The 27,517-nt window shown below is 37.5% G+C and overlaps 1 protein-coding gene and 1 pseudogene across 5 annotated transcripts in view; one reads left to right on the top strand and one right to left on the bottom strand.

The window, feature by feature from the left end:
- The window catches only part of PLCH1 (phospholipase C eta 1), a 200,289-nt gene that overhangs the window by 26,368 nt on the left and 146,404 nt on the right, over positions 1 to 27,517 (top strand). For all 5 annotated transcript variants that reach the window (XM_036218660.1, XM_036218659.1, XM_036218658.1 and 2 more), the window contains one exon: positions 19,884 to 20,004. In XM_036218660.1, coding sequence (XP_036074553.1) covers positions 19,926 to 20,004 — 79 coding nt within the window. In that variant the 5' untranslated portion in view covers positions 19,884 to 19,925. The remainder of the gene's footprint in view (positions 1 to 19,883; positions 20,005 to 27,517) is intronic.
- LOC118602454 lies at positions 2,931 to 3,049 on the bottom strand (annotated as a pseudogene).

Here is a 27,517-nt window from a genome sequence, read left to right as displayed (position 1 = left end):
GTGATTCAGTAGTCCTTTGTTCTGGCTCTGTGTTTCAAGACATAATAAACCTCCTGCAGCTCCCTTCTAAGAATAGTGTTGGTCTAGTCTGCATGCTTAAAGGATCAGGACTACTTCTCTGAGCAAAAAAAAAAAGGGAGGGGGGCATATACAATTATAATGGATAAAAGGAATTCAATAGAACATTTAAACATTTTAGCACTTGAGCTGGAATAATTTCAGGCATTTTTAGTGAGTTTGGACTCTATTGAAATCCATTACAACCATGACAAACCTGGCCTAATACTGACCAAGGTTGACAAACCTTTCCTCTTGTCAAGTTAGGGAGACTAGTCTCCTTTACCATCTCACGATTATCAGCTCAGGGAAGCTTGCTGAAGAGCATCCCCATTTGGTTATTGCTCTTTGTCTAGGGAAATCAGACTCAGCTGTGAATCGTAGACCAAGTGGTGCAGAACAATGCCTCCCCGGCCTGGGAAGCGTGTTCTCTCTTCTCACTCATGGGGGCTTATTCCAGGCTGGCTTTGCTCACAAGGAAAATCATTTAGACACAGTTCAGTGGACACTCACTCACATCTCTTTGACACCCGTGACCATTTTTGTTTAAGGAGAAATCCAGTACTGCTGTGGTAGGGTGTGCGGAATTTGAAGTGCGTTTTAAGAACCCCGTGAAGAAGTTTACACAGCTTTATGTTATTATCATCAAGGTCTGTCTGCTGCGCTTCAAAGGAAAAGGATGGATACAGAAGGGACAACTAAGAAAACTTTTATAGAAAAGTTAAAAAACGTTCTCACCAACTCTGCATTTTGGATGCACTAAACTACATGCCTGTTTAAAACTGTCATAAAATTACAGTGGAGAATGAGACCTCTACCGTGTTTGTTATATAAATCAGGAAACCAGGTTCCAAGGTTGCTAAATGACTTTCTTAAAGTCACATAGCTGATAAATGGCAGAATGAGGATGAAAATGCCAAAATTCTGATTTGTAATGATCCTGTTGTTTCCAGGAAGTCTAGGGCAGGCAGATAGGAAATTCTTGCTCTAGACTTGGTATTTATAGCCATATGAAATTGCTATAGCTGTAGATATAAAATGATCAAACATTTGCAATGTTATATGATTTAATCTAACTTCACTGAGTGGAATCGACAGTGGGTACCTTCTGATTATATAATTGGTTATAAGCCTGTGCGTGTCATGAGAATGTATATGGTGCACATGCATAAATGCAAAGTGTCTTTCTCAGTATCAGTTTTGGCATGATTATAATTTAATAAAGAGTAACAGGTTTTCTGGTTACTGCCCAGTAACTGTCCAGTTACTCTCCAGTTATACAAGGAGTTCTGGAAGAAAAGGAGGAAATGAACGTTAATTCATTTCACCATGTTCTTAGGCATTTACTTTATGTCACTTAAAACTCATAATAATCAAGAGATGTGAGAATTATTATCCCATGTTACTGATGAGGCTCAGAGAGGTTAGTTTCTTTTTAAAGTCACCATTCTATTCAAATGTACAGACAGGTAAGTGTTTCCAATCAGCTTTTTGGTGAGTAGAGAAGCTGCATTTCTTATTTGGAGGTTAGGAGGTTATAAATTCAGGCCTGGTTCCAGAAAAGCATTCAAGGCTTTGTTTATAAACTGCGTTGGCTATTTGTTTGGAAGAGTGTGGTGTTTAGGTTCTCATCTGCAGATACTTATCCACATCAAAGTGGGCCACGTATCAATGCAGAATTGTTGTCAAATTGCTGTCAAATTGCAGTGGTCTAAGAGAGTCCCTCATGATTTTTATGTGTTTTCTGGCATTCCAAGACTTAGATATTGGTTTTATCTTACATAAACTTTGCTCACTTATTTTTCTTGAAAAAGTATTGAGAGACTTACTGCTGGATAGAACCAGATTGCGTCTTCCTATAATTTTTTCTAATTGGAGACCAGAATCACCTTGGACAGTTGCTGAAAATTTCTAAGCTTATGCCAGAAGCTGGAGCTTTGCTGCTCCTAAAACTGCTCTGCTGTGATGTTGGGAAATTGAAGTTGGACTGTATTGAGCTAGTTTCAGATTTGCAGTATTTTTGAACTGGTTGATGCAGGAAGAAACTAAGGCTCAGGAATGTCCACACTCACACAGCCAAGTTGAGACTTGAACCTTGACATTGCCTGCAAATGCCTGGCCTGGTGTTCTTAGTAGCCACATCACAATTTGAAAGCATGCCGGACTCCACTTCGGAATTTAGCCTCAGCTTTAGTCACTGCGCAGGACTCCAGAAGCCTCTCTGGGTTTTCCTCATCATGAGTTTGTTTTCTGTGGCATCCTACTAGCAGCTTCTTTTCTCAATGGCCAACTCTTCTGAATATAGCAAGGGACTTAGGAACCTGTCCGGTCATTCAGGATTTCATGCATTACCTAGTAAACTGCTACTGGAAAGCAGAAGAATCTAGTTTAATGCCAGCATATGTGAGTTACTGATTAACTGATCTAAGGCAATCATGGTTTCTCTTTCGTCTGCCTTCACTTCCTTGTTTCTAATTTATAAGAACCAAACATTTGAATTCAGCTTCCCACGTCCCTCTTCTCTCCCTCTTCAGTTTAATTGAAGAGGCCACAGGACCTCAGAATAGGTTTCCATGGAGTGCTAGTGGAACCTCTGCAAAACTATCCCTGGTGGGAACTTTGAAGATCTGTGTGGTGTTTTCAGGGGTCAGAATCCTGGACCAGAAGTTAAGTGAGTTGATTTACTATGTGATCATATGAAATTTAATTCTTTAGACCTCCTATTACTTTTTCTTTTTTTTTTTGCCAAAAAACTCATTTTTTTCCCCTATTTTTAAATATTTATTTATTTATTTTAGGCGAGGCAAATCTTGTTTGACCTCACAGATTGCAAGGACCTTGTCAGCTTATAATCTCTTATTTTTTATCTTTTACACCTACAGCACCTGGTCTTCCTAGGTGGTCTCCCATCCAAGCACTAAACAGGCCCAACTCTGCTTAGCTTCCAAGATCAGATGGGATCAGGCTTGTTCAGGGCGGCATGACTGTAGACCCAAACAACTCTTTTTTAACTTTAATGTGGGAGATATTGAAAATATATTTATTTTTTAAAGATTTCTTTATAGAAAAGAGTAAGGCATTCGAATAAGAAGTTAGGATTATATAAAGACCCTTTGATTTTCATTTCAATTTAGACTATTGGTTCCATACAACCATTTGTGTAAAAGAAAAAAAAAAAAGGGAGGGTTTCTTGTATGCATATAGAGTATTTCTGGAACGATGTACAAGAAACTAATAATGTTGGTTTCTGGGAGACAGAGACCAGAGATAAACTATTCATTGTATATCCTTTTGTGCCTTTTGAACTTTGGAGCTTCAACTTAATAAATAAAATCAAAGAAAAACAAAGAATATATGGGTTTTAATAATGAAGAAATAAGTAAGTAACCAGCTACTGGTTCCTAAGTAGTTGAAGGAGGAGACCAGGAAGCAATTATAAAAAAGGAAAAGCAATTCTCTTTCTTATTATCTTTTTAAGTGTCACCGAAGTTCACATTTAGTATTTTTCTTTTTCACTTTCAGCGATTTTTAAAAGCAGTATTCTTTAAACTTTTCTGGATTTTTATAACAGGGCTGGAGGTTTTTTCAATTTTTCATAATTTTCTTCCCTCTCATAAAGCATCAGTGATTGGCTGCAGCCTAGACTCAGTGAACCAATGGGAATCAGATTCGTTCAACTCCTGAGCAACTAACCCCACCTTATGCTGGCAGTGTGTTTATAATAGAGTGAAGGCTAGAAATTTTTTTTTCTTCCACAATGTTTTTCCTCCTATAGAGAAATCCCTGTAATGTGATTATTCTTTTATTTTCCTGAGCAGTGCCTAAACGTGAGTGCCAGAGGAATCTTTTCTTCTCAAATTGAAAAAGAAAGAGAAAGCTTGTATACAAATGTTTTATTCTTAACCACAGCTTTTCTTGTTTTCAATAGATTGTGAATTGGAAGTATTTTTCTGTTTACTGGGTAAATCATTAAAATACAGTCTTAGGAGAGAGTAAACACAAACTGTGTCCCAACTTCTTTTTCACTCTTCATAAGAGAGAAATGTGAAATCTATTATTTAGCAGCCAGGGTTAAGTCAAAAGCAAAAACTCAAGTTGGGACCAGTTCTTAGTACATTCTTGAAAATTTCTCATCTGAAATTTGGTAAAGAAAATATAAAAAAGCATATAGTTTCCTTCCAGAATTCTTCTTATTGCTCTATTGCTTTTTATTTGTTGGAAGAGAATAACCAAATAGATATTCTCATGCTTAATTTTTTGAAAGCTTAAAAGGTCATTTGGTGAGTCCTCTCTCTCACGCCTTTGTCCCTGAGCCATCCAGTTCTTTCTCTAATAGACCAATAGTGTTGTTATTAGTCTCATATATTTTTCAGAGATATACATATATATGTGTGTGTATATATATATATACATATACATATATATGTTTATGTATATATATATAAACAAATATATATATAAATATATATATAAACAAATATATATATAAACAAATATATATATATATAAACAAATACGTCTACATACCATTTTCTTCCTTTAAAAATCAAATGGTAGTGTACCATCCACACGATTCTGTATTTTTTCGTGTAACAATATATCTCATATATGATTCCATATTAGTAAGCTTCTTTATTTTATTTTTTCCTTTATTTTTTAAAAGCAGTTTTAGGTTCACAGCAAACTCGAGGGGGAAGATACAGAGCTTTCCCATGCATTTCTTGCGCCCACACGTACATAGCCTCCTATTATCACTCTCTCCTACCAGAGTTACCATTTGTTACAATTGATGAACCTACATTAACACATCATAATCACCCAAACGCCCTGGTTTACATGACAGTTCACTCTTGGTGGTGTACATTCTATAGGTTTGGACAAATGTGTAATGAAACATACCCATCATTACGGTATCACACAGAGTATTTTTACTGCCCTAAAAATCCTGTGTTCTGCCTGTTTATCGCTCCCATACCCTTCAGCCCCCGGCAACCACTGACCTTTCACGGTCTCCATAGTTTTGCCGTTTCCAGAATGTCATGTAGTTGGAATCGCACAGTGTCTAGCTTTTTCAGATTGACTTTTTTCACTTAGTAATATGCATTTAAAGTTCCTCAATGTCTTTTTATGGCTTGATAGGTCATTTCTTTTTAGCTCTGAATAATATTCCATTGTCAGGTTGTACCACAGTTTGTTTATCCCTTCACCTACTGAAGGACATCTTGATTGCTTCCAGGTTTTGGCAGTTATGAATCAGGCTGCTGCAAACATCCATGTGCAGGTTTTTGTATGCACAAAAGTTTTTAACTCCTTTGGTAAATATCAAGGAGCACGACTGTCGGATTGTATGGTTGAGAGTATGTTTAATTTTGTAAGAAATGGTCAAACTATCTCCCAAAATGTCTACCATTTTACATTCCTACCAGCAATGAGAGTTATTGCTGCTCCACATTTGGTGTTGCCAAGGTTCTGGATTTTGGTCATTCTATTAGGTATATAGTGGTACCTCATTTTAATTTGCATAACATATGATGTGGAGCATCTTTTCATATGCTTATTTGCATCTGTGTATCTTTTTTGATAAGATAGACACCTTAAGGTCTTTAACCTATTTTGTTGTTGGATTGTTTGTTTTCATATTGTTGAGTTTTACAAGTTCTTTGTATATTTTTCAAATATTTTCTCCTAGTCTGTGGCTTGCTCTCTCATTCTCTTGACATTGTCTTTCACAGAGCAGAAGTTAAAAAAAATTTTTTTAATAGAACAAAACAAATGTTTGCAGTCTCTGCTGTATTTTAATTCAGTCATGCACAATTTCAAAAACATATAACATACACATGCAAAATACTCAAATATCAGGAATTAAAAGGGTGTAAAACAAGGGGCTTACAGGATTGAAAGACTATTTTAGGCTTCAGAGCAAAACAAAACCAATCAAATTTTGAAAATATCTTTGTTCAAAACACAAAGATATTTTGTTTCCTTTTAAAGGACTACTTCAGGGACAAGAACTAACCTGCTTGTGTTGCCTGAGGCAAGGCCTGGCTGGCTTCTCTTCCTTTTGAAGACCTTTTACAAAATACAGATGCCAGCATTCACTGGTCTTGATTTTTACTTCCTCCTCCCCCATTCCTGCCATCCGAAAGCTCAGCACCCTGGGCCCACCCTGAGGACAGGAGCTAGAGAATGTGGTCAAACTTGGTGACTAGCTCCTGTCGCTTTGCCGAGATGATCTTCCGTAGGTGTCTTTCTTGAGCTCGCTAGCCACCAACCCGCTCAGCTTCCACCACCAACTTTAGCACCAGCTCCCTGACTTGTGCATCTAGATTCTGCATTTCCCTTACTTCATCTCACAGGTCAACCTGGACTGTAGCAGTGCAGTCTAACTGATCAAGGCCTTGTGCTCCATCTCTAGGCTCTTCTTGCCACTGTTGAGGGTGGACACATATTCTGGGACTGCTTGTACCTACTGATGGTCTCATCAAAGTGATGGTACAGACCTATTATTCTTTTGCTGACCAGGGTCAAGATCTGCTCTGTGATGCAGGCACACGAAGTGTTAAATTTTAATAAAGTCCAGTTTATCAATTTTCTCTTTCAAGGATAGTGCCTATCTGAAAAGTCATCGCCATTTTCAAGGTCATCTAGGTTTTCTCCAATGTTATCTTCTAGGAGTTTTATAGTTTTGCATTTTACATTAGAATCTATGATTCATTTTGAGTTAAATTTTGTGAAGCGTGTAAGATCTGTATCTAGATTCATTTTTTTTTTTTTTTGCATGTGGATGTCCAGTTGTTCCAGCACCACTTGTTGAAAAGACTATCTTTGCTCCATGTAATTGCCTTTGCTCCTTTGTCAGAGATCAGTTGATTGCATTTATGTGGGTCTATTTTTGGGCTCTGTATTCTGTTTTATTGATCTATTTATTCTTTCTCCAATATCACACTCTCTTGATTGCTGTAGCTTTAGAATAAGTCTTGAAGTTGGCTAGTGTCAGTCTTCCAAATTTGTTCTCCTCCTTCAATATTGTGTTGTTTACTTGGGGTTCTTTTAATTTTTTTAATGGCTATGTATTTTCCACTGTATGGATATTCTAAAATTTAACCAGATTAGTGGACAATTCAAGTACTTCTTATCTTTTCAAAACAATGGTACAATGAATAACTTTATATATTTGCCATTTTGCACATGTTCAAGTACAGTTATACAGTGTACTTTCAGAAGTGAGAATGCTAGGTCAAAGGTAAGTACACTTGCAATTTTGATAAATATTGACAAATTGGCCTTCATAGAATTGGCAGAATTTTTATTTCTATCAGAAATGTATTAAACTGATGATTTCTCTATACTCTCAGCAAGTTCGTCATCAAGCTTTTTGATTTTTGCTAATCTAATAGGTAAAAAATTAGTACCTTTGTATAGATGAAATGCTTTTCTTATTCACTTATGGGTGACTTTACAAATTCCATTTTGAGTAGAGCCTCAGAGTAGAAGGTGTCATTTTATTCTTTCCAGTATAAATAAAAAGATCAACTTTGAAGAAGCAGCAAATGAATAAGTTTTTGACCACTGCCTGGTAAGGAACAGAGTCAGCACACTTACTTTTTAAAAATAATATGCATTTAGTTGCCTTTCATAGTTCCTTCCAAATCTCAACATTTCACTTCCCCTACTTAACCTTGCTTTGTAGTTAGAAAGTAGAGAAAGTGTTGACTGGAGGTTTAATTACCCAGTCAAGACAGATCTCTTGAGAGCTTGTTTGGAGGTTCTAGCAGGGGAGCGCAGCTACTTGTATACCCTTGACCAAAGAACGGTCCTCTCCTCTATCAGGGAAGGTCGTCCTCTTCCACTGAGCACACAGCTTTGGGAGGGACGCACATGGAGTCGTGAGGAAGGAAGGGGACACCCGCCTAGCCAGCCAGATCAGCTGAATCAACCCTGGCAATCAATGGAGTGACAGATGTCACAGCCAGATCACCCTCACATCCAAGACAGATTTTTTTTTGTTGGAGCTGCATTGCTCAATGCTGGGTGGAAGGCGTAGAGAAAGCAGGTAAAGATCAGAATCCAACACATTCACTGTGATAAAGCTTGCTTCTCTCACTGGTGAGTGGGAAAGTGGACATAAGGGAAAAAGTGAGATGAACTCGGGAGATCTGCCCTTCTCTTGGAGTGTGCTCTTTCTGAGACTAAATTTTGGCATTCTTATATATGAAAGAATTGGGCGAAGAGCTATTTTGAGGTCCATTTCTAATTAAAAAGTTTGGAAATCACTAATTTAGAAACGATTAGTATGAATCAAGAATTTTTTTGAATGTTAGGCCTACACATAATTTGATGAAATTAGAATTGTAAAAAAAAAAGTCTCCTGTTAGTGTGTCATCCAGAAGTCTTCAAATGTGATCAAAGACTAGATTTCAAGATTGATATCTGCTGAGAGTTAAAATCTAATTACCAAGCAGTCATTCCTTCGGGTGTTATTTTTTTCAACCCAGTCTGCATTGTGTGCTCACTTTTACAAAGAAGGAATATAGAAAATAGTGATAAGAATATGCCAATCTTGATATGACTATCGGAATGGATTATAAATTGGAAAGACCGCATTTCATTCCTGACTCGACAATACCTTAGGCGTGCTCACTCTTTCGTGCTCTCTGTCTGTCTGTCTTTTATAGTCTTTCTCTTATGTTCATTGTTTACTAAGAAGCAAAATGACACACATCTTACTAGTGCAATCTTTGGAGTTAGATTTTTTTAGTTCAAATCCCAGCAATGTCACTTGATAGCTGTGGACCTTAGGTAATTACTTAACCGATTTGTGCTTCAGTTTCTCTATTTGTACAGTGGGGATAGTAAGGATCATGGTAAGGATTAACAGGTCCTGATGTGCCTATCAGAAGGCAAGGCTCCATGGCTTTAAATGTGAATTCCCAGGGTTGAATTCTGTTTGTAGCAATAGTTTACCAACATTCTTGCTAAAATAATTTTAAAATGCTGGATACAATAGAAAAATCATTTTCTTAAATGCAATGAACCAGTAATAAAAATAATGAATATTTAAGCCAAAAGCTGAGTGAAAAGGGATCTATTGAGCAATGAAGCTGGCTTTTGCCTTGAGGACATTTGCCAAACCAGCTAAGCTTGAACTTCTGTTTTCATGACCTGGGGGTGTAAGAGAGGCAAGGTAAGACATCTGAGAGGGTATTTATCCTTCAGTCATAAAGCTGGGACTTCAGAAAGCTTTCCATCAAAGTAAGGGGGAATTAGAATACAAACAAAAAAACTATCATTTATTCTTTTCAACCCTAGAGGACTACAAGGAAAATCACCTATCAAAACATTGCTACTGAGTAGATGCCTAATTATTTGGTCCTGAGAATTTAATCCTAAACTAACTCTAATATAACTGTGCATCTTGAATCAGAATAATTAGGTGGACAGAAAAACTTTAAGAGGAAAATTTGATTTAAAGCGTTCCTAAATTGAAAGTGTCCCTGGTACTAGGCAGAAAGCAAAATTTCTCCTTCTGTTGGAGGAGTCTTTCATCTAACTCTTTGGAGAATCCCCACCCATGAGATTAGAAGGAAAATGAGCATCTCATAGTAAAAAAAAAAAAAAGTCACTAAATACAAAATGTGAGCTGAGAGTAAGAAACTATAAAGATTGACTAAGCCAATTTGAAAAGGAACCAAATAAAAATATAATAATTAACAACTCAGTGTATGAATTTAACAGCATATTAATCCAAGTGAAACAGGGAAGTAGTCAACTGAATGATAGGTCTGAAGAAAATTTTTAGATGACAGCACTGAGTGGCAGAACAGTGAAAAACTCTAAGGGTTAATCAGTGTGGAAGATAAAGTATTCAGAGTCTACATAAGTTTAATTACAGTCTTAGAATGACAAGAGAGACAATGCAAAGAGGCTACATATAAAGGGATAATATCAAGGAATTTTCAAGGACCAATAAAAAGCATCACTTCACATATTCATGAAGTCATATGAGTCAGGATAAGTAAAAAGAAATCCACACATAGACACAGTATAATAAAACTGCAAAACACAAAAGATAAAGAGAAGATCTTCAGCACGGTCAGAGAGAAGAGGCAGTTTATCTTTAAAAACATGGCAAATATTCCTGACAGTACAATAATAGAAGTTGGAGGGCAGTAGAATATTATCTTTTGTGCACTGACAGAAATTAATTATTAGTTTAGTATTCTCATTTCCGTTTTAAAAATCTTTTAAAAACAAGGACAAAATAAAGAGTTTTCAGACTTAAAAAATCCTGGAGAGTTTGTTCTAGCAGATTCTCACTAAAAGGATATACAGTTGACCATTGACTAAAATGGGTCCACTTAGCACACGGATTTTTTTTTTTCAGTAAATGTGGTGGTAACTGCAGGTTTGGAATCTGAGGATTCACCCAACCCTGGATGGCAAATAGTATTTTTAAGTTCCCAATATGGTTTCTATCTGCAATTTATTGAATCTGCAAATATGAAAGGGCCAACTGTAGAGTCAAAAGTTATAAGTGGATTTTCAAGTGTATGGAGGTCTATTACTGTGCTATTCAAGGCTCAACTGTAGTTCAGGAAGAGGAAAATTATTCCTAGATGGAAGGTTTCAGAAACAGGAAGTAATGAAGAGCAAAGAAAAGGAAAAATTTTAAGTTAAAGCATATAATGACCATATAAAATAATAATGATGATGTTTTCACAGTGAGAACTAGATAAAATAAGTGACATAAGTTGTATAAGGAAAGGCAGTATCTTCTAAAGTTCTTGCATAGTGTAAGAGGATGTTAAAACATATTGATTAAATTTAGATTTTTATAAGTGCATATTAAAATATCTAAGGCAACCACTAATATTAGTAAAAAGTGAATAATTTTCTAGCCAATGGAGAAAATCGAAATGAGAAAAATAACCTTGAAGTTGAGGAAACTGAGAAGAGTATAGAATAAGCAAGACAAATAGTAATAATAAGATGCAGAAAGAAATCCACATGTATCAGTAATTATAATAAATCTAAACGTACCCAAGATTGTTAGGGTGGGTGAAAAATGAATATTCAGCTACATGCCATTTATGAGAGACATGTCTAAAATATAAGGGTACAGAAAGGTTAAAAGTAAAATAATAAGTGAGTGATCAAAAATTGAAAGAAAGCTGACAATATTCACATTAGACAAAATAAACTTTAAATGCAAAAAAAAAATTTTTAGAGATGAAGAGGGGCATACTGGTTAAAAAGTTGCAACTGAAATATATGAAACTTGTATGCATCTAAGAGCATGACTTCGATATATATAGTAAGCAAAAACTGAGAGAACTATGAGAAACACATTCCTAGTGAGATTTTAATATAACTCCTTAGTTCTTGATAAAGTGGGAAAAAGATCAATTATACATATAAGATTCTAACCATTCAATTAATAAGATTGAGCTGATAGACATGCGAAGATTACTACATCTCAAAACTGCAGAGTACACATTATTTTCAAACACAGAACATTTATAAAACATGACCTCAAACTAAGTCATCAAGCAAGTCTTAACAATTATCAAATGATTGGTGTCATACAAACTAGATCTGTAAACACCATGCCTTAAGCCAGATAACTAAAAAAGCCAAACAAACAAACTAGAAACTTGGGGTTTAGTGGTGTATCTTGTGAGCTTTAAGAAATGAACAAAGTACCCTCTTATTTCTTTCCCTTTGTGTACATAGCTGGAGGGGCCTAGCTATGGAATTAGGCTGTTTGCAGAGCCCTTTAACAACCAGTTTGGCAACGCCTGGAAACCTGTGGGAAGTGGGGGAGGGAACTTGGGAAGGGGAGGACAGTGACTTGCCAGCTGGGGAGCAGACTGGGGACCCATAGACCCAGGTTTCTAAATTACTTTAGAAACTGTCAGCCTGGGCCTGGGCCAGAGGAAGAGGCGCTGTGGCCCCTTCCATCCAATTTCTTCACTGTGTAATTTTCTTAATTTGTCTTAAAATTAGTGGAGAAATGCGAGAAGGAGCAGCTTTCTTTGAAATCTTAGCTTTTAACTGGATTTACAGATGCTCCTTGATTTACGATGGTGTTATGTCCAGATATACCCATCGTAAGTTGAAAATATTTTAAGTAGAAAATGCATTTAATACACCTAACCTATCATGCATCATAGCTTAGCGAGCCTGCTTTAAACATGCTAAGAACCTACAGTTGGGCAAAATCATCTAACACAAAGCCTATTTTGTACAGAATGTTGAATAAAGTAATTTATTGAAAGTGAAAAACAGAATGGTTGTGTGGGTATCCCTTTCACACCACTGTGAAATCGGAAAATAGTTAAGTCAAATGATCATGAGTTGGGGACTGTCTGTGGTTTGAATTCTCAACCTTTAGGGATAACTGAATACAGAAATTCCCAAATGTGTTGTGCTAGAGGCTGTGAGGTGCGGGACAGTTTTGGGACCTTTTTTCTTAGGTTTTCCTGTTTCTAAGCTTTTAATGTTTTATATATATTACTATCAGAGACTATAATGTCTTTCGTTTCTCAGCAAGGCTTAAAAAGAAGGAAATCAGCATTTCTTCTTATAGGTTAAATGCTATAGTACTAATGAGAATTAAATCTGGTTTCTCAAGACTATTTTATAATTAAAGATGGATGGACTGGAATATTGAGGAAGGGTTGCCCATAGTACTTATTAATACAATCTGCAGTATTAAAGTTGGAAGTTCTGAGAGAGCCTCTTTTGAACTCATGCTTAATAATGCATTACTCATATGGCTATTGTAATGGTCATTAAAAAGAAAGATATAAAGGGAAAAGCTGTACAAACCATTAAGTTGTTTACAAACAATACATTATTAAGAAAGAATGTAAAGGCATGGGAGTCTTTGTTTTTATGGAAGAGGGGTGCCAGAGGAGGGTGAGCCGCAGTGGTCTGGTCGTACTTATAACAGATAAAGAGGTAGAGATAGTAGTCAACATGTAATAGATAAATCCCTCTGCATATATATATATGTATGTATGTATGTAATTTTTCCCTCCCCTCCCCTCCCACAAAATTTTCTTTTAAAGATTTTTCCAGTTTTTTCTTTAGTGTTAGAATTTCTATTTCCTTATATGGACTTGAATAATTTATCTTCCATTAAGCCATTTAAGTGACTTGAACAGATTTGTAATTGTTTGTAAAACTTATGTTGAAGCAGTGATATAGATTTGCCTCTTGTGTAAAAACAGCTAAGGGAATTCCATATATGAAGATAAGATTTCAGGTTTTATTCTGCTTAAATACTTTTAAGGGGTTGAGAGAATACTTTACTACCAGAACTAAGGACTTGAATGCACCGTATCCTTTGGGAAAGCCCCAGTAAATATAGAGTCACACACACACACACACACACACACACACACACACACGACATACACACACACACACACACACACACACACATATATATATTTTAGCATTTTACTTTATTATTAATTTCAAGTATATAGTGCATTGGTTAGATATTGAAATGATCCCCCTGATTACTCTTCCCTCTGGCCCTACACATAACCATTACATTCCTGCTGACTGCATCCCCGATGCCATGCTTCCTATCCCCATAACCATCTATCAACTACTAATTTGTACTTCTTTAACCCTCCAACCCTTTCTCTCAGCCCCTCTGCCCTTCCGGCCATCACCAGATTGTCCTCTATATTTTGAGTCTGTTTTCAATTAGTTTTTTCTTTTTGTTTCTTAGATTCCGCATATAAGTGAAATCATGTGGTATTTATCTTTCTCTGTTTGACTTATTTCACTCAGCATGATAACCTCTAGGTCCATCCATCTCATTACAAGTGATAGGATTTTTTTTTTATGACTGAGTAATATTCCGTTGTATATATGAACCATAACTTCTTACTTCTTTATTCAGTCATCTGTTAATGGGCATTTAGGTTGCTTCCATATCTTAGCTATTGGGATGCATAGATCTTTATGAATTATTGCATTGGTTTTCTTTGGATAAATACCCAGAAGTGCAATTGCTGGGTCAAAAGGTACATTCATTTTTAACTTTGTGAGAAGTCCTTCAGACTATTTTTCATAGTGGCTATACCAATTTGCAATCTCACCGACAGTGTATAAGTCTTCTTTTTCTCCACATCCTCTCCAACACTTGTTTTTTTTTTTTTCTTTTCTTTTCTTTTTTTAATGACAATAGCATTCTGACAGGAGTAATTATAGAGTCATATTTTGAAACTCAGGACCAGCTAAAAAATCTTGCCCATGGTCCCCCAGCAAATCAGCTATTAGAGCTGAAACCCGAATGGAGAGCTCATAGCTACCCAGTGGGTTCTCTTAACTGGCTCTGCTGACACATATCATCACTGGTTGCAAGTGACAAAAAACCCAACTCAATGTGGCTTAAACAAAAGGAAATATATTGGCTCGTTTAACTAAAAAAGGCAGCAATAGCTTTAGCTTCAGGTGTGACTTAAATGATATCAACAGGACTTAGATTCTATATTCCTCTGGGTTGGATTCATTTCACACAGATTTTCCCTGTAGTGACAAGCTGGCTGCCAGGAACTCTAGGTTTTGAGGCTTCACAACTATACAGCCTCACAACTCAAGTCCGATAGAAAAAAAAGTTTCTTTTCTTACAGTTCAAAGAGAAATCCATGCCTGACTCTCAGTGATCTGAAAAGGGCCATGTACCCACCTGGATCAGGAGATGGAGCTCACACTGCCTACATCTCATGGGCAGAAAGTGGGAGAAAGTAGCCCATGGATGTCTACCTTTTTAGGGGCCTTTAGTCAAATTAAATGAGTTTTGGTATGAAGAGGAATTTTCCACTCAAATGGCTAACCTTGTAATCAGTTCTTTGTTCTGCTTCTGTAGACATTCTTGCCTCATAGGCCGAAGGGCAGAGTGATCTAGAGATCAACTGAAGACTCTCCCTCCCCTTTGATTGTTCTGTGTAGATAACAGATGTATTGCCTAAGCTCCTGTCTGAAAATCTCAGGCTCTGTAACTAACTGTAACCCATAGCAACTCCTGTGGTCTATAACCGCCTGAGGACAAATCAACCAATCAGCCCATGCCAACTGTAACAGCATGGATAAACCCTATAAAAAGCAAGCTTGCCCCTGAGCTCAGGGTCCAGATCTTCAGAGCGCTAGCTCTTCTGGGACCACTGGCATAATAAACCTGAGTTCTCCAACTCTCTTAGTGGAGCTTGGTTTCATGCTGGTCTAATTGTTGCAACATTTCTGCAACAGGTGTGAGGATTTCTTTTTCCTTTGTAGAGTGTTAAAAGCATTGACAAACGTTTATTACTCAAAACAGTTCTTGCTTTTCTTAGTTAATGATGTCATCCTGGAATTTCGTGGCGTCCTACTGCTACTGTTTTCTGACTGTTGTATAGTTTGACATTGGCAATTTTAATCTTGTACCTATAGAGAAAAATGGCAAAAATTAGAAATGTAGAATGATTATAGAAGTTACTAATCATTTCTAAAATGAGCTTGGATACCTTTAAACTTTTAAAATATTTTTTTAAGTCCATCTAATGCTTGAATCACCTCCGAATGTCTACGTGGCTTCTTTAGAGTGGTTTTTAGAGTGTGCAAACTTTGAGTAGAGTCGATTACAATTTCTTTTTCGAATTACATTTATTCTGTAACAGTATATTTATTGATATGTATTTATTCATATATATTTATTTAAATACATTTATTGACTAGAGTGTTAACATATCACTAAGTTATTAAATGAAATAAATAGACTACAAAATAGTAGAATCTGATATTATATAGACATCTCAGGAGGTGGAGTGAGCATTTTATAAGCCTCAAAAGAAAGTTAAAAAAATCAGTTTTTAAACACCGTTGCTTTTGCCTGAATATTGACCAAATAACTTAGAACTGAGTACAATGGGAGTATGTCTCTAATGGAATTTAAATGGTCATTTTTTGAAAAATCAATGAAAAAATATTTTTGGTAGATATTTTCGCCCCTTGTGACCATGAAATACTCAAGAGGTCCCTGCTTTGGACTGCTGAGATGGGTTTCCTGTCAGCTCTATCTGGAAGCTAGCCAGATAGTGGTATCTGCAGGTTACACAGCCTCCCGGGCCTCAGTTTTCTTCTGGCTACACTGTGAGAGGTTTGGCTTAGCTGATTTCTAAGGTCCCTTTCAGTTGCCCGCTTTTAGTGAGCACTGGGTCCCTGGCACATCTAAATCTGGTCGAATGCAAAATTGGTTTTTTACACAGCTCTTTCTTTCCCTACCCCAATCCCACTAACTACATCATCTCCACCTCCATCATCTCTAAAATTTTGAAACCATTAGCTCTGATTCTGGAGCCAGAGTGAGCGCTTCCTTCCTTCAGTCTGGGCACATAGTGAAGGTGTCACTGATGTTTATTGTGGGCCTGTAGTGTGTGCATGTCTCAGGTCTGTCAGAGACAGCTGGTAGTCTGCTCCTACCAGATGCCAGGGGAGGTAAGAGAAACAAGCAATTAATGAAAATAAGGAGGCACACAGCTTGAAGGTCATAGGGTTCAATTATTTACATATCTTTGTGCTTTAGCTCAACTATTTACATTCTCTGAGTTTCCTCTTCCTACGAAAATCTTCCTACAGAAGATTTCTTCAAAGAATGGAGATGATGTACATAAAGAGTGGTTCTGACCTTTGGCTGCATTTTGGAATCACCTGTGGAGCTTTAAAATCCACTGATGCCCAAGTCCCACCCCCAGAGATTCTGATATAATTGGTCAAGGGTGTGGCCTGGGAGCAGGGATTATAAGGCTTCCCAAGTGATTAATTCTAATGTTTAGTCAAGGTTGAGACCCACTGAGTAAAGCCTTTTCATAGTTTCTGACACATAGTAGGTACTCAAGAGTAGGTACTAAATAATTACTAGATAGGATTATGATAGCTCAGTGAAGGAGAGATTTTTAGGTTAAGTGGAGAGAGAGATTCCTGGGAGCATTTCAGAAAGGAAGTGGCATTTTACCCAGCCCTTCAAGAAAAGGGCAGTGATCACAACAGTGTGGGTAAAAAGATCTGGAAATTGGAAAGCCTGGTCTATTGATGTGAACCAGTGCTCAAGTGTCTTAACATTATATGCTTCTCTGTGGATTTGTGTCTTTGTCCTTAAAGAGGTATAGGTCCCACTCTTATTGGATGTATCTGAGGGTGTTACCTATGTTCATTATCTATTTACTATATAACAAGTTACCCCAAATATTACTGTCTTAAAACAACAATAATTATTTACTATCTTTTACTGTTTTTGTGGCTTAGAAGTACAGATGGTGGTACAAAGGGCATAGCTTGTTTCTCCTCCACTACATCTGGGGCCTCATCTGGAAGCTGGAGGCTAGAATCGTCAGCAGGGTCACTCATCACATGTCTATGGTTGATGCTGGTTGTTGGTTGAGGACTTAGCTGGGGCTATCAGCTGGGACACTCGCACCTGGGCTTTCTTAAAGCTTGGTGGCTGAGTTCCCAGGGCAAGCATCCTGAGAAAGACTGGGAGCCAGGCAGAAGTCGTATCCATTTTATTACCTAGTCTTGGAAGGCTCATAGCATCAATTCCAACTGATTCTGTTAGAAACATGTAACCGAGTCCAACCTATATTCAAAGGAAAGCAAATTAAATTCTTCTACTGTTTGAAAGGGAGAAATGTCTGAGAATGTGTATGGCATATTTAGAAACCACCACATTGTGTAACACTTTAATTCCTTGCAGCCTGTTGTGGCTAGAACCTTGGGTCTGGAATCTGAAGATTTCAAGTTCCATCGCTACATTTTTTCTAGCATTATGGGTGACTCACTGACTCTAACATGTCCTCTTCTTTTTCATCAGTTAAAAGGAAACCAAATGAGAGTCAGGTATGTGTATGTGTTTTACTATGTACAAATGCACATTATTCTTTCTTCTTCTTCTGATTCCACTAACCTTCTTTTTTGGACTGAGAATGAACCGAGTGCAAAATAAAGAATGATACGTGAAACAATTAGATCAAGTTAGTAAGAAAAAATGGTCATGAATACAGAAGGACTTTTTAAAAAAAATTCCATGTTACTTAAAATACTTCTAATATAAATCACAGCTACACATTTTATAGGAAACAGTTATTGCTATTATTGAAAATTATTTCCAATTCTTGGAAAAAAGTTATTAAAATATAGATGTTTTAACAATTGCGTACATGTATGTGTATGCGTGTATATATACATATAGTACATTTATATATGTAAATGCATAGAAAATAACTGGAATGATACACACCAAACAAAAGTGGTCATTCCAGGAAAGGGGGCATGAAGTAAGAGAAGAGGGGACTTCTAATTTAGAAAAAAGTTGAATTTCACTAGTTTGAGCTTTTTTTTTTTTTTTTTTTTTACATTAAAGAGCATATATAACTGCATTATTTATATAACTAAAAATGCGTTTTAAAAGAAGAGACCTTTGTTATATGCAGTGTTGGGTGGAGAGAGGGCAGATGGGGTAGGTTGTCTCCATAATAAGCCATTTTCTGCTATATTTTACAATTGAGTCCATAGGTGACTTTCTTTAGTGATAGGACTCATCTTCAGCCTGCGGGTGTAGGAGAAGCAGCCAGACTTAGCCTAGAGGAGATTAGGCTGGAAGAACTGGGACTCAGGCCTGGAGCCAGAGGAAGGGTTAGATTAGGTTGGAGTTAGTTAGATTAGATCACTGTCGGGAGGGTTAAGAATGAGCCTTAGGGAGCCAGGGAGAAGCTCTGGCAAAAGCTTTCAGAGCCTGGAGCCTTCACCATTTGTTCCGTGATGGCGCAGACAAAGCTCCCACAATTTTTACCAGGTGGCTGACTTCATCCTGGAGTACCTTTACAAAACTCTAGGTTGCTTTAATGGGACAGATGACAAATCGTTTCCCACCTGTGGGTTTTCTGTCATGCCAGCCTTGCTTGATTTTTCCTGGCTTTATTCTGTGACCAGGAAATAAGTTGGAATTCTGAAAAGTTGCTTTAGCCAAATCCTGTGAACAAAGGGGGCCTTGTTCAGGGTGATGCGCATCAGCTTTTGGAGGAGTGGAAGGCATCAGCTTGGATCTCTGCTTTTCGAGTCCTTGCTCCAGTTAACATTCTGTTTTTCTGTGGAGGCACAAGACCTGTGGAAGAGCAGGCTGTGCTTCTTGTTCACCATGCTTGAGGCCCAGGCCTGACTCTAGTCACACCAGTAAGTTCCACGTGGGCAAATCCAGGCCCCAGTGGTCCCAAATGGACACTGTAAAGACTCCACAAGAGAGAGGCAAGCTTTGTTACTGTGTTTGGTTTCTCCAGGGCTTACCCAGAGGCTGTTATAATTTCTAAGATTTTCATGGATTGCGTAGTCCATCAGAGGGGTACAGACACAAGTCAGGAGCTGGGAGTGATAGTCACTGTTCTGTTAGTCACCTTCCCTCCTGTTACTGAAATGTCCTGAAGAGTGACCAGTATGTACTGGTGTGGGTCCTGGCTGACCATGGCTGAGGCCTGGAGCACTTAAACCTGTCTTGAAGCTTGCTGCCTGTTCGACTTATTTTCCCTGCAGACAGCAGTAACTATTTGTTAGAAATAGCAGGTGGTATTTGAAAAAGATACTACTTTAGTATGTTAAGTGACATTCTACCCCTGGGAGGACTTATGGGACATTTCTTAGGGGGATTCCAGCTCCATGCCCAGAGCAGTCGTAGGCTGGATGTGCTGCCCCGTAATGCCAGGTAACTAATGGCATTATGCTACCGGTGTGTGCGTGTGGCTGCCATTTTCTTCATTTTTGTCTTCTCTTTCCCTTGACAGGGGGCAATCTGGTTTTGATGCTGTGACAGAAATTTTCTGACAATGAGTTACTGGGACTCGGGGAAAAGAAACGTTGTGCGGTACTGCAGGCATTTTCTGGTGGACAACGGTGCATTTCACGGTAAGCCGCCTTCTGTATTTATGTACCTGAATCTTTTATTTGTTTCTGACAGCACTTTTATTCTAGCATTCTGGATACAAATATAATATAATTGCTGGGTTCAAACAAGAGCTTGAGCTAACTCGTTTATGGATTAGTACCTAGAAGCCCCATCGGGCTCCTGTGCCAACTGCCCCGCCTCAACAACCGTAACGAAATTCCCACTTTCCACCTTACAAGTTAGTTTATGTCAGTGCCTTTTTTCTTCTAGATTGTCAACTCCAGTAATACCCCTTCCTGATGTTTGGAATTTGGGGGAGCTAGACCTATAGTAAGTGTTCAGTTAATATTTGTGGATCATCAGTGAGCACTTACTACCGGCATGGTGTGTGCCTTCTGTGAGGCCACATGTAAAAACAGAACAGAGCAGTTCACAGCACTTCACCATCACTATCAAGGCGGATTACTGCAGCCATAAGTCAGTAAGTCAGTCAGAGGGTAGTCAGTATTAGTCATTTTCATGGCACACCAAGACTAATTGCCTTTACCCTGCTGGTGTGTTTATTTTGTGTTACACAATCAGGGATAAGCTCTGTCAATCCTGCTATCAGGGTACCCTTGAGTGAGATTTATTTAAGAGTCAAAGATATATGTGTTGCCAGAATTTCTGGAGTAATCGCCATCAAAAGCTGGTGGAATTACAGCAGGAAGAGAGAGATTTCACAGGGAGCGGAGCGCTGTTTGACCGAATCCCATAATCTAAGCTGCTTTCGACTTTCTAAATTTGGTGTTTCTTCCCCAGTTTGGTGATGGGCCGATGTTTTTATTGCTTTAAATTAAGGTTAAGATAACAAACTTAACCTCAACTAAAGCATTTTAGAGTTTACAATGTTTTTTCACATTCATTATTTCTCCTCACTCTAGAACTTTCCTAGGTAGAGAATGACTTTATTTTATAGGTCAAGAAAGGGAAGCAGAGATGAAATTACCAGCCCGAGTTGACATAGCTAATTATTAGCAAGGTCAGAACTGAAATTCTTGCCTCCACCTTTCCAGGCTGGCTCTCGTGGCATTGCAGGGGTGAAGTGCCCTTAGCAAAGGATATGTGGGAATTATGACAGCACTATGGCACCGAGTTCTACTTTGTATGTCTCTGAACCTCATCTCATCTAAGGGCCTTGCTCATTGCTTCATCTCTCACATACAGTGTTTACTGTGTGGTATTTTCTGTTAGAATTTTATTTGTATTAAAGATGATAAATACGGTAATTGAAGAAACACAGGCATTAGTAAAACTAGCTTTATATTTTCAGGTTTCATTTTGTGCCAGTTTTTAAGTTTAAATTTAAATGCCACCATAGATTATTTTAGAATGCCTTCGTCCAGAGATCTCAAAGGCTGTAGCAATTTAAAAACCATTCCTATGTATTTTTATAGTTGTATTATCACTTAGCTTATTACTTACTATATTGTAGATACTTCTCCTGAGGGCTCGATGGTAATTGCCCTATTGAATCCTTTCACTACCTTTGCCATCATTTTTATTCATCCCATTTTGTGGATGGGGAAACAGGTTTGTGGGAGGTTGTGAAGTGGTGTTAGACAGAACTCCAAAACCCTGCTATTATCTTCCAGGCTGTCATCTCCATTTCAGTAGAGAAATTAACACTCTGAGAGGCTTAAGTTCTGTTCAACAGTGATTACTCTGCTATTAGCTAGCAGTGTGTAATCTTGAACAAGCTATATAAATCCTGCAGGATCTCGGTTCTCTCCTCTGTGTAATGAGTGTGCTGGTCTTGATGATTTTTGGGATTCTTTCTAGTCATAATCTGAGATTCCATCAAAGTGGCTCTGAGAATTACTGTATTTTGTGAGCTACCTTTTCACTAAACACGGGATACACAAGAGGGCAGTAGAATACTTAAAATATGAACTGGTTACTTCCATTCAAGAATTACTCTTTTTGAAAGGAGGTAGGAATATCACATCTGCCTAAGACTAACATGATTAAAGCCCATTAGAATTATGATTCTATTCATTTATAATGAAGCAGTAGCTTTAAGTACTTCTGATAGTTTAAATAGAATTTTGGATGTTTACACCTAAAGATAATGTATTTCAGGAAAGAATGATGCCTCTGTGCTTCCTCTTTACCGCTGCAGAAAATACATGTCATTAAGATAGGAACTTACTTAACTTAATGGAGAATTGTGAGGATTCTTCGTATGTTTCAAACCAAGGGAGCTCTAGAGAAAATATCTTTCTCTAGATAGAGGATTTCAGAACATTTTCTCTAGATAGAGGATTTCAGAACATTTTTGAGAGATGTTGAGTTAGAAATGTCAGATATTTTTGGAGGGGCTTCTGGAACAAAGGGTGGGTTTTGCATACTAGCTTGGCTTCTCCTGTCTAACTCTCCCTTTATTACCAAATCAATTAAAACAAAATGAAACAAAACCTCTTCCATTATAAACAGAAAACAACCATTTTCTGTGCAAGACAATGGACTTGTAGAATATACAGACTTGGATGTGCAAATTGTGCTAGGCAAACTCTTTACATACAGATATAAGCAGAATTCCCATGAGAAAAGAACCACATTAAAATGAGGGCTATGTAGGCTAAAATGGTCTAAAAGGAACAATAAAAATGTGACATATGTATGCCATTTTACAGTTCATAAAACATATTCATAACCTCAGTGTAGAGGTAGTATGATTCTCATTGGAAACCATTTAGGAAATTACCCACAATCCCACAACCCCAAAAGGAACACTGTTAATTGTTTCTGTCCAGTCTTTTATCTATTTCATCTTCTTAATCCTGGTGTAGGAATGGAATATTTGGAAAAACTAGGAAATGGTGGATATTGGTCAACAGAAAGGAGCTGGTTGAGTTGACTTCATTCAATGTTCAGTGATGAAAGGGAACCCAGTTAGGAAGTTTAAAAAGCTGTTTTTATATTTTCCACTTGCCTGTCCTTTGCCCAGATTTTTAGGGGATCTATTGAATCTTAAGGGTTTATATACATATCAAAGAAGCTAATTGCTGGAGTTTTTCTTCTACTTGGCTTTTATTTAGTCTCCTGATATGTTTGAAATAGAGAAAAAACTTGGGTGAAGAATCATTTGTGTAGTATGAATATTGCTTTAATGGCTTATACTTTCATGAAACTTATGAAAGTATTCTTATTTGAAAATTACCTATCCCCTCAGCTGTTTCTCTTGGTTGCAATGAAGTGAAGCATTTTTTTTTTTTTTTTTTGACATGAGACACAGATTCTTAAACCAAGAGTCAGTGTATTTTCAATTAGTATGTACAATTTCTTATGCACATAGCTCTTCCAAACATTTGAGTTTTTTAATAGAATATGCTTGCAGGTGATTTAATTTTTGCTTTTATGCATTGCAAGTTATAACTTTGATGCTGGAAAAATTTATTAATTGCTTTTCTATAAGCTATTATGGTATCATAACTTCTTGTATTGAAATTTATTTCTGTTGCTATAATATTGTTATGGGTGTTAAATAAAAATTCAACCAAGTAAATTTCAAAGATCTAATGGGCTTTAATGAACAAGTCATGAATTGGGCAGCATCCCATCTAGCAAGCAGAAAAGAGCTCAGAGGGCTATAGAAAGGGAAAGGTTTTTAAAGGCAGAGAGAGAGGGGGTGGGACAAGGAACTCATAAATGAAAAAATGGATTTTTTGGGGGGGCAGGGCAAGGCCACCTACCTTTGGACAGTGGGTCTGGTAGGAGGATTACTTCATTGGTGACTACCAGGAAATTCCAGACTGGCTAGTTAGGATTACATTCTGTGTGTGTGTCCCTTCTGACCCTGGAGAGACCAAATAACAAGCAAGCTTTAGGACAAGTGTCATTATATTCAAAAACGAAAAGTAGAGAAGTTCCCCTTTCACCCTCGCTGGAAAAAGAGAGAAGAATACCAGATCCTGCCTGGTAAATATGAAAGGAGAGTGAAATTATACAGAAGTGAATTATGGTTCTCATTAATTTAAGCCACTCTATTAGGAAGTTATGACTTCAGCAGCCTTCCTGCTTTGCAGGTTTGGGGGCATTACTATATTTTATATTAGAATGTCACTTCTTCACCAAGCAAAGCCTAGCTTTTTCAGCCAATATAAATATAACTATATAAATATCTTCTTCTAGGTCCAGAAAATAGCAGGGCACATAGAATCCTATTAATGCAAAGATAGCTGAGATTTTTGTGAGCATCATTAAGATAAAAAGTATTAACTCTTGGAGAGGAATAGTGCATGGAAAAAATTCCAAAGGAAGTTGAGAGAAAGGATTAAAAGAAAGAAGATAGGCTTTAAGAGAGAAAATGTACTAGGGTCATTTAAATTTGATAAATTATTTCTGGAAGCAGCTTTGCCCAGTAGATTTCTCTTTAGTGCCACCCTCAAGCCTGCCCACCCTGCCAGTGATGGCTACCAGGCAGAAAGCTTTGAGGGCAGGTGTCCTTTCAGGCTTGTGATGTTCAAGTACATCTTACAAATATGCCAGAGGCAGTGAAGGCTTAGCAAGGCCTGACCAGGTGTCCTTATTCATTAACATTTTGGTTCAGGGTGACTTCATTTCCCCAAAGGTACTGATGTTGGTTTTGTTCATTGTGCTTGCTTCTTGCAAGGTTGTATAACCGAATTGGTCAGAACCAAGTAATGATCCAGATTCATAAAAATCTGTGTTGAGACGTTTCTGCCTATTTTTCCTGTCGAGAATCTTATTTTATGGGGAAATTTTGCTGAATATATCACGCTTTCTATGTCAAGGTCATTCATCCTGTAATGATGTGTAGCAAAATGGCAAATTGAAGATCTATATACCTGGGAAGCCCAGGTAGGTGAGAAGTAACAATGTTCAGTCTTTGAAGCTGTACCTTTAGTTGTTGTCTGAATCAAATCTATCATGTTAAGGGAGATTCTTGACTGGCCTTTGCCTTAAACCCTCACATTCTTTCTCTTAAACCTGTGACAATTGGGAGTCCAGACAAGCAGAAAGGCCCTTGATGGTTTTATCTCTTTATGCTTGGGAATACCAATTTTCTAATTACTAAATTAGAAAGAAGAAACACGTCTAATAACACTCAAGTTTTCCTTCAGACTTTCAGACTTCTTAGGTTTTTAAGTGGTTGCTTATGAGAATTATTTCCCATTAGGCCCGTGTAACAAATTTAAGCCATTGTTCTTTAAGCTGCATTTCCATAATTGTAATTAATTTTCCTCTGCTCTCTCATTTTCCCGATTGTCTTTTCCTACTCTGTGCCTAATGTATGCAGAGAGATTGATTGCAGGATAAAATGTCTTTCCACGAAATTTAGGGTTCTTCCAGGGCAACATAATTATTTAATTAGTTATACGAAAGATCCAGATTTCTTTCTTGGACCACAGTAATAATTACTAATGATTATATTTGTTATCAAAAAAAACCCTCCTGTCTCCCATCTATCAAAACAAAGATGAAAAATTCCAGTTTGTCTCTTTATACTGTGTAAGTGAAAATTCATCCCAATAGACCTATGATAGTTTATGTTTTCTTAGGGCTCATTCCTTTAAGCAAGTATGTATGGGGTTATTAGAAGTGCAAACTGTTGGTTTCAAAGGGATGTTTAGATTTTTAATTTAAAGCCCACAGCCTAGAGTGTGTTTTACCCACCCCTACAACCTCAACTCTCATCAACGTGCTGATAATTCTCAACGGGTTGTCCCTGGCTTGGACCACCCCTCTGCGCTCCATGCCCTGATGTCCATTCTCCTAGTGGCAGCTCCACTGATGCCTTCCAGCTCTTTGGACTCAACATGTCTGGATGGAGCAGGCAGGACTCCCACTTGCCCCTTGCACCTGGCTGCCTCACGGGCCCTATCTCATCCTTTCCCTCCCTCTTTGCACCCCAGCTACTCTGACCTTTGTGTTTTTTGCCCACAAAACTTACCCCTTCTTCACTTAGCCAGCTTTCAACTCATCCTTTGGACCTGAGTAAAGGTGCCTTCTGCAGAGAAACCTTTTCTGACTTCCCAGACTAGGTCAGGTCTCATTGCATTATTGCACTTAATTTTATGATAACCAATTTAATATCTGTTCCCTACCCCCTTCTATTCTAAGTTCCATGAGACAGAGCCTGTTCTGACTTCTATCATAGTAGAGTGCATTGCATACAATAGGTGCTCGATAAAATATTGCCAAATGAATTTACTCATTTAATAGGGGAAAGAAGAACCACTTACCATTTCATTATTTTTGCACTGTTAGGTTTGTGCTGTGGAGTGCATCATTTCTCTGGCTTCAAACCATCTTCTTTCTTTCACTCATGCTTTTGCCTCGAACAAAAGAATACCCATAAACCATTCCTTTCTGAGATTGAGAAGGAAAAGGCCACTTCTGCTGAGAATCCTAGTGTGCTTTAGAAAAGATTGTAACAAATGTATAATGCCTCAAAATGAAAAGGACAAACTTATTTCTTGAAAAGAATTTTTTAGAAGTTTTAAATTCATTCAATAATACTTTCTGGAATTTTCGTGTTGGTTGTATATGTGTTTATTTTATTTTACTCTGAAAATGGAGGTTCTACTCATTAAGATAATACTAATTAAAAAAAATAACACTAATAGTAAAAGCTGTTTAATTGAAGTATTTTTCATACTATTAAAGTTCTCTGCTGCTTATATCTGAAAATCTCCAGTCACAGAGGTGTTGTCTACAGGTTAATTTTTACCCCAGAGAGCATAAAATAGATCTGCAAAAACAAAAGGACCAGTTTTCTCGGTAAGAGAGGAGGAAAGGAGGTCTGGGAATACATGAGGAGAATAATCAAACAGCATAGGGCTTCTTTAAAAGTTGAGAAGGTGAACTTTTATTTCAGATGTACAAACAAGGAAAATGGTCAGCATCTAGGCCTTTCATCTAAGAATCTCAAGCAATATGAAAGTACAGTCCTGACTTCTACGTAGCAGAGTCACTCTGAGAAATAACACCTACCTGGATAGGATAAACGTAGAATCTGTGAAGACATTTTTTGTTCAATTTTATTTTTCCCATATTCATCTTTTGGTCAAAAGATGTGACCGGCATACAGTAGTGTTCTCCGAATTTCTCATGTTTGAATGTAGAAGATGAGGACTATGCCCAATTAAAAGGAAGGACAGTCAACACATTTATTATTGTGTCTTATTTTTACTCCTAGCCAACTTGAAGTTGAACATCAATGCATATCTACAAATAACCATTCTTTGAAATTATACTAATGTTAGAATTTCAAGGTATTGTGCTTTTAAGCTAGCAGAAGCTTACATCCAGATGTGGAGATTTGTAATTAATTAACTCTTTAAGCCAGTGGTTTCCAGAGTTGGCTGCATATTGGAATCACTGGGGATATATATAGCTGCTCAGATGTTCCGATGTCATTGGTCTGGGGTGTAACCAGGGTCTGGGGGATTTTTTAGAACTCCCCTGGTAGTTCCAGTGGGTTGAAAACCCAAGACTTAAGGTGACAAATGCATAGTCTCTCAATGG

The sequence above is a fragment of the Rousettus aegyptiacus genome, unplaced genomic scaffold, assembly GCF_014176215.1.
Source record: "Rousettus aegyptiacus isolate mRouAeg1 unplaced genomic scaffold, mRouAeg1.p scaffold_m13_p_4, whole genome shotgun sequence".
NCBI lineage: Eukaryota > Metazoa > Chordata > Mammalia > Chiroptera > Pteropodidae > Rousettus > Rousettus aegyptiacus.
This window is presented reverse-complemented; position numbering and strand designations above follow the sequence as displayed.